Source organism: Mus caroli, chromosome 3, assembly GCF_900094665.2.
Source record: "Mus caroli chromosome 3, CAROLI_EIJ_v1.1, whole genome shotgun sequence".
NCBI classification, from domain to species: domain Eukaryota; kingdom Metazoa; phylum Chordata; class Mammalia; order Rodentia; family Muridae; genus Mus; species Mus caroli.
The window spans coordinates 120,988,041-120,995,777 of NC_034572.1; the positions used below are offsets into that span (position 1 = coordinate 120,988,041).

Below are 7,737 nucleotides of genomic sequence, written 5' to 3' on the forward strand. Positions count from 1 at the left end.
GGGGCACAGCAAGCACATGATGTCAGCTGGTCCCTGGGGGCACAGCAAGCACATGATGTCAGCTGGTCCCTGGGGGCACAGCAAGCACATGATGTCAGATGGTCCTTGGCTCCTCCAGTAAGCAGCACCAGCCCTAGACCTTCAGATCTGATGTCATTTCATCACATCCCCAGGGTCTATAGAAGTCAGGCAGCACTGCTCCAGAGCCCCAGTTGCTGCTCATTTTTTTATGAATGGATTGAAAGGAGACTGAAAGACTTGACTGTCATTTGCCCAGCAAGTGCATAACTTTTGAAACTTAAGTTTTTAAAATATGTTTCCCTTTTTCTTCACTTATCTTGCCATGACCTCAACAGCAGTTGGGCATCCTTCTCGTCCATGAGATGCTGGCAGCCTAGCCCATCTGTGGGGAGATCTTCTGGGTTCACCAGCTCTCTTGACCAGTGGCTCTCAACCTTCCTAATGCTGTGATTCTTTAATACAAGTCCTCACGTTATGGTGACCCTCAACCATAAAGTTATTTTGTTGCTACTTCATTAACTGTAATTTGGCTATTGTTATGAATTGTAATGTAAATATTAATATGCAGTATATCTGACATATGACCTCATGACCCACAGGTTGAGAACCACTGTTCCAGACAATTTTATGATTTAATTTTTTATCCCTTATCTAGGGACAAATAAAAAAGCCAACAGCACATGTGTGACCTGCTTGTTGTGGGTTTTCTCGACCCCTGTAACTAATTGCTGATTACTGTGTTGACCGGTAAATTCAGCAGCTGTTTGTTTGTTTGTTTGCTTGTTTGTTTGTTTGTTGATTTTGAGACAGGGTCCCACAGCCCAAAGGGGCAATAAACTGATCCTTCTACCTTCAAATATATAGTGTTATTGGCTGATCCAGTCAGTACGTATGCCTGATTTAGTTAGGTTTTTTTCCCTTCAGATTAGTAAATTCGTTTTCTTTTGTTGTTACACCATACTCATTTGAGCATACTAATTTTAAGACTGAGTCTTTCTCCTTATTCTGTATGTTTTCTTCCATTTCTGAACCTTACTTTCCCTCCTTATTATATATAGTTTTGATCCCTCACACATACTCTTCCTTCCTTCCTTCCTTCCTTCCTTCCTTCCTTCCTTCCTTCCTTCCTTCCTTCCTTCCCTCCCTCTCTCTTTTCTTTCTTTCTTTCTTTCTTTCTTTCTTTCTTTCTTTCTTTCTTTCTTTCTTTCTTTNCTTTCTTGCTTTCTTGCTTTCTTGCTTTCTTGCTTTCTTGCTTTCTTGCTTTCTTGCTTTCTTGCTTTCTTGCTTTCTTGCTTTCTTGCTTTCTTTCTTGCTTGCTTGCTTGCTTGCTTGCTTGCTTGCTTGCTTGCTTTCTTGCTTTCTTGCTTTCTTTCTCTCCTTGTGAATTTTAATAGAAAGTTATCACCCACCAAGGCTACTTTGCTGTGGGCTTCTCCTGCCCTGATGTGTGGCTGTTCTTCCTCAGCACAGTTTATACTTACTTTTCTCATGGATCTCAGAAGTATGGATCTCACTCTTGAGCCGCCATCATCATCATCATCAATACCATCATCATCATTATTCCTGGTGGAGATTTCTAGCTTTGTGGTTCAGATAAATTCAAATTCCTCTCTTGCATGCAGCATAGACTTGGATTTTTATTTATTTTGGAAAGTTTGTGTGTTTTGTCTCTAGCATAGAGCTTGGGGAGAGAGCAACCTTCCTTGTAACTTCTCCACAGTGTCTGGGAGAGCCACCAGTCTCTTTTCACAGCCTGTGCAAGGCCTTAGGAATTCCACCTTTCTGCATCTGCTTTTTTTTTTTCTCCCCTGGGTGAATCAGAGTCCAGTCTTTGGCCTTTGCACAGGGACCCAAACCACAATCCCTTTCCTTAGGGCTATGTATGTGTGGAAACACAAACGCCTTTGAATGTATATTGTATAGAGCCATACTCTAGGGTTCTGAACTAGACTGACCCTGAACGCCCACTATATCACAGGCACTTAAAAATCTCTACTTCGCAGTATTTACATGTTTGTAATGGGGGAAGGTTCTGTATTGGCTCAGTCCTCCATCTTTATGGAACCAGAAGTCTGTGACTTTCTTTGCCACTGTGGTTTGAAATACTTGCTTCCTGTCTCACTGTGAGCGGAGCAGCAGACCCAGGGAGTTTTCACTTGTCTCCCTGATACCTGCCATTTTCATATCTTGAATGTGTTTTGGAAATGTGTACATGTATATGTGTGTGGTGGGGGGCTCTGGATGTAACATATGGAAAGAATAAAAATTTTAAAAAATAAATAAAAAATATAAAAACATAAAAAAGAAGACAAAGCTGTGGACACCCCTTCCTATCATCTGACCTCTGTTTTCATTCTATATCACAGCGCATCTGTGTGCACAAAAAATGAGCCATGGCTCTCTTGCAAGGGCAATTTGATGGGAGCCGACACTAGAACTCTGCTGTTGCATCTAGTATCACCTGCCTGTCCCCCCCAGAGTGAGCTCTTCACAGGCCACTGTCCTTAGACACCACCAGAAACCACATTGATTGGTAGTTTTCCCTCATGCACCAAACACCATCAATGCCTCAGAGACATCTGGGAGTAGATGTTTTCCCAATGTGCAGCTTTCTATAGAGTTACTCTGGGAAAGTCAAGAATGAGACACAAGCACAAGCATGATTAGAGTTCTGGCAGTTAGAACTCGCCAGAGTGGACTTGACTCCGGGCTATACCTATGCCAGGTAAGTGGCTCTACATGGAGCTGAACCCGGGCCTTCAAAACGGGCTATCTTATCTCTGTCCCCTCTGCACCAGACAGTTGTCCCATTTAATTACTGAATAGCTAAATGTAGTATAGTTACTGCAGCTCCCATTCAAAAGAAATGAAGTAAAGAAACTTTAGCCTCTTACAGACCAGAGTACTAAAATAATAGCAATAGTTGAAATTAAGAAAAAAAGAAAAAAAGAAAAGGTGGGTGGGAGTGGGAGGGTGGAGGTGGTCATTTCTGAGAGGGGTGATTTGACTTCTGTCTTCATACTCCAGTGTTTCTAAATTTACAGATTATAAGTAATTCAAATAATTGCAGACCTGTGTGGGAGCGGGCTGTGCTGCCGCACACCCAGCCCCCACCCTACCCATACTCCCCTTCTACGACGTAAGTTGGCCTGTCAGCCTCAGTTTTCATTTCATTCAAAGTGACAGGGGGAAAAAAAGATACTTTCAGCCCTAATCAGGTACTGTACCGGTGTTCTCAATGATGAAAACCCCTCAAATTGCTTCAGTGGGCTGTCAGCTCCATTGTTGGCTTAGTCAAGTGGCCCTACAGAAAGGAGACAGGAGCGCTAAGAGAAAGGAGTCGATTTCTAATCTGCTTTTTAAAGGCTCTTGGTCAGAAGTATAGCAATTCAGATGCCCCTGTTTGAAAGCAGCGGGACAGATTTGTTAGCAGACAAAGGCTCCAATTAGTATTTTCCACACCCTTTCACAATTTTCTCTACTGCTTTTGGCTCTGAAACCCTTTACGCCAGGCCTTTGTGCCTGCCGAGAGGCGGGTGCTGGGGCAGCGCGGGCTGGGGCGGCAGAGGTGGCACCCGCCGGTGCCCGCAGGGGCCCGTGGGCGCCCGTAGAGGTCAAGTAGCCGGGAGCAGGCGGGCTGGGGACCAGCCGGCGCCAAGCGATGGAGCCCACCTGAGTTGACGGAGACCCGGGCTTGGCGGATGACCACCTGCGGGGCGATGGGCGTTGCGGGCTGCAGCTTGTGCAAGCCTTTGGCGACCTGCAGGAGTTTTCCGGAGACGTCGAGTCCATACAGGAACCGGTCCATCAAGAAGACAATAGCGGAGGCGGCAGCGCAGTCCTGGACAAGGATGGAGGCTCGCAAGGCTGCCTGCAGAAGCGACCACAGGACATAATGAACCAGAGACAACACCGCAGGCAAGAAGGCTGCCCTGCACCAAGCCTAGCTAGCCATCTAGGTACTTCTCATTAAAGCAACAACCGAGCTTGTAGCTAGGGGGAGAAACATACTTTAATGAGCGATCAAATCCTAAGAAGGAAACAACAACCAGGGAAAAAGTTCAACACGCTTGATAAATAATCGTCTTCATAGGAGTTTCCTCTTATGTCTAACGTATTGCTTTTTAAGTGAAACAATACAGAAGTGAGGCACAGACTTAAAGTATACCATAACCCAACTCCTTATCAGATTTATTTCTGTTCTCTCCCTCTGACTCCTCTGATTTCCCTTCTCCATGATGATAATTTAGGTCAGATCCCATCTGAGCAGGTATGTCTCTCTTTTATGCATACATGGACAAGAATTGACTCTCCATCTTGCCTGGACTCTTTCCCTCTCTGTCTCTCATTAATGAGATCACTCATATCAGGCTGTACAATTCCTGGCCTCTTAGTTTTAGGCATCATTATATCAGTGAGAGCTTTCATACACAATTTGTAACAACTACCTTCATTTATTGGATGCGTTATACACACGCACAGAGAGAGAGAGAGAGAGAGAGAGAGAGAGAGAGAGAGAGAGAGAGNGGGAGAGGGAGAGGGAGAGGGAGAGGGAGAGGGAGAGGGAGAAGGAGAGAGGGAGAGAGAGAGAGAGAGAATTTTATATATGCATATGTGTTTTGATCGAACCCACCCCCTTACCCTCCTCCAATTTCTCCCCCTCCCCACTCTTCCTTCTCCTTTCTAAGCTCCAAGTCTGTCCACTTAGTGTGCTTGGGAGCAGGACAATGCACTGGAGCACGGCCAGGGACCACATCCCTAAAGAAGAGTCTCTGTCCATTGCCAATAGCCCCTCAGCTAGCGATGGAACTTCATGACGCACCTCCTCATTCATGCTAAGATAACAGCTAGCCTGGTCACGTGCAGGTACTGTGTACGCAGTCACCGCTGCTGTGAGCTCATACGTGCAACAGCACACACTGTTACACAGCAGATGTCCACTGCCTCTGGTGATCCCTCAGCTTGGTCGAAGCTGCCCCATTTTTAGGGCTGAGCACGTTGACCTGGCGTTCATTTCAACTGACCTTTACTGCAGAAAGAAGCCTTCCTAATGAGGGCGGAATTATTCTGCACCGGTTGGTCTGTGGCAGGAGCTGGTGCAACAGACAAGAGTCTGGGCAGACTGTACACATATATTTGACATAAGCTGGCTTGAATTCCTGATCCTCCCTCTCACTTCAACTTCCTAAGTGTTTTGATTACTGATATGGGCTGTCACACCCACCCTTATTACATATATTTTAATTAAGAGACAGTATATTAGCTCAAAATGTAAATTTGATTTTCATTGTCCTGTTAGTATAAGTCACATATAACTGGTTAGAAGCAAAGGGGGAAAACAACTATGACTTGGAAGTGGAGCATGAGAGAGAAGTGAAAACAAAGGCTGGGGCTCAGTTGCTAGCATGTTTGCTTTGCACACGTGAAGTGCTGGGTTTGAATCTCCGCACTGTATAAACCAGATGTGGTAGCCGACGTTCAACGTCACCTTTGGCTACATGGCAAGTTAGAGGTTGACATGGGCTAGATACTCTCTTGAAAAACAAAAAAGACTAAGACAAATAAAAATAAACAAGAAGAACTTGTATGGAAAATACTGCCATCTGTTGGGGCAACATTTCGCAACCTGTGAGTCATGACCCCGTGGGGGCGGGTCACAGGGGTCAGCTAAGACCATCATAAAACACAGATTTGTTAGGATTCATGTGATGGTTTGTATATGCTTGGCACTATTAGAGGGTGTGGCCTTGTTGGAGTAGGTGTGTCACTGTGAGTATGGGCTTTCAGACCCTCATCCTAGCTGCCTGGAAGCTAGTATTCTGGTAGCAGCCTCCAGATGAAGATGTAGAATTCTCAGCTCTTCTTACACTATGCCTGCCTGGATGCTGCCATGCTCCCTGCCTTGATGATAATGGATAGAACCTCTGAACCTGTAAGCCAGCCCCAATTAAATGTTCTTTTTTAAGAGGTGCTTTGGTCATGGTGTCTGTTCACAGTTGTGAAACCCTAACTAAGACAATTCATAACAGTTATGACGTACAATGAAATAATTGTACTTGGCAAAATTACAATTATGAAGTAGCAGTGAAAATAATTTTGTGGTTGGGGGTCACCGCGACATAAACTATACGAAAGTAGTGATGGAAAGGCTGAGGATCACTATGTCAGTGTGGGTGAGGGTAGTACCAGTTTCTGCACAGAATCCACCTGGGTCTTTTCCTAGGCTGTTTTGCTCCCACATGAAGCCTGGAAAGCATTGGAAGTGATTTCTGACCTCAACAAGCTCCACACTCAGCCCTGCTTGCTTCATAACCACACTCTAAGTCTCAAGTGTTATCCCCTTACCCGGTTTCCCCCCTCCTGGAAACCCCCTATCCCATCCCCCATCCCCCTGTTTCTGTGAGGGTGTTCTTCCACTTACCCACCCACTCCCACCTCCCTGCCCTTGATTCTGCTACACTGGGGCATCTATTGAGCCTTCAGAGGGCCAAGGACCTCTTCTCCCATTGATGCCTGACAAGGCCATCCTCTGCTACATATGCAGCTGGAGCCACGTGTGCTCCTTGGTTGGTGGCTTAGTCCCTGGGAGCTCTGATTCTTAACCCTTGATGTACTGAACTAGGCACCCAAGCATAGCACTAAATACATTCTGTGAATAATTTGTCCAGTTACCACAGCAATCCCCCAGTCCCAGGCAGATTCCATTATCAATCCCATTTACAACAGGGAAACCTGAAGGCTCAAAGAAGTCACGCTTACAAGACCTGGGCCTAGGAGCTGAGCTTAGGTGAATACAGATCAACCAAGCTCCTATCTCTTAGTCTTAAGATAGCTAGAGGAGTCTGACAGATGTCAATTACTTGATAATCATGCTTGCCAGTACCATAGATGCAGTCAGGATTGCAGTAGTTGCTGAACTAAGCAGGATGCAACTCAATACTCGGAAAGAGTTCAACCCAAACTCAGAGAGCATCTTGGAGGAACGCAGTAGTAGTTATAGATGCTAGCTAGCAAGAAAAAGGACCAACTCTTTGGCCAAGTTCACCTCCTCTCACCAGGAAGCCCAGGTAAGAAGTGCAGACTGTTCAGTGAAACATGAGCTAAGACAGTTTTCTATGTTGAGAAGCAAGGTTATTCACACGGTGCCCACAGGTTAGCTATAAAGGAAGTGTGGGAAAGCACAAGGTGGAGAACAAACCCTCACCCTGTGGGAGCAGAGACTCATGCTCCTACTTGGTTAGGCCATAAGTAAGAGATGGTGTCACCTAGCGCTGGTGACAGGATTTTAATTAAGGTTTTAAAGAAAAAAAATATATAGAATGACTTTTGCTCCTCCTGGCCTGAGCTTGTAGAATAGTGAAGCCCCTCTGCTCCCCTTTCTGTCCATCCTTGAGTCCTTTTAATTAAATTCAGGACATATCAGGGCTGAGAGATGGATGGCCTAGCAGTTAGAGCATGCTCTGATCTTGTAGAGGACCCAGGCTTGGTTCCCATTACCACATTAGGCAGTGTCTTAGTCAGGGATTCTATTCCTGCACAAACATCATGACCAAGAAGCAAGCTGGGGAGGAAAGGGTTTATTCAGCTTACACTTCCACACTGCTGTTCATCACCAAAGGAAGTTAGGACTAAAACTCAAGCAGGTCAGAAAGCAGGAGCTGATGCAGAAGCCATGGAGGGATGTTCCTTACTGGCTTGCTTCCCCTGGCTTGATCA

At 45.5% G+C, this 7,737-nt stretch overlaps 1 protein-coding gene across 4 annotated transcripts in view; it reads right to left on the reverse strand.

The window, feature by feature from the left end:
* The window catches only part of Alpk1 (alpha kinase 1), a 105,360-nt gene that overhangs the window by 23,176 nt on the left and 74,447 nt on the right, over positions 1–7,737 (reverse strand). For all 4 annotated transcript variants that reach the window (XM_021158235.2, XM_029475300.1, XM_029475299.1 and 1 more), the window contains one exon: positions 3,694–3,892. In XM_021158235.2, the coding sequence (XP_021013894.1) occupies positions 3,694–3,892 (199 nt within the window). The remainder of the gene's footprint in view (positions 1–3,693; positions 3,893–7,737) is intronic.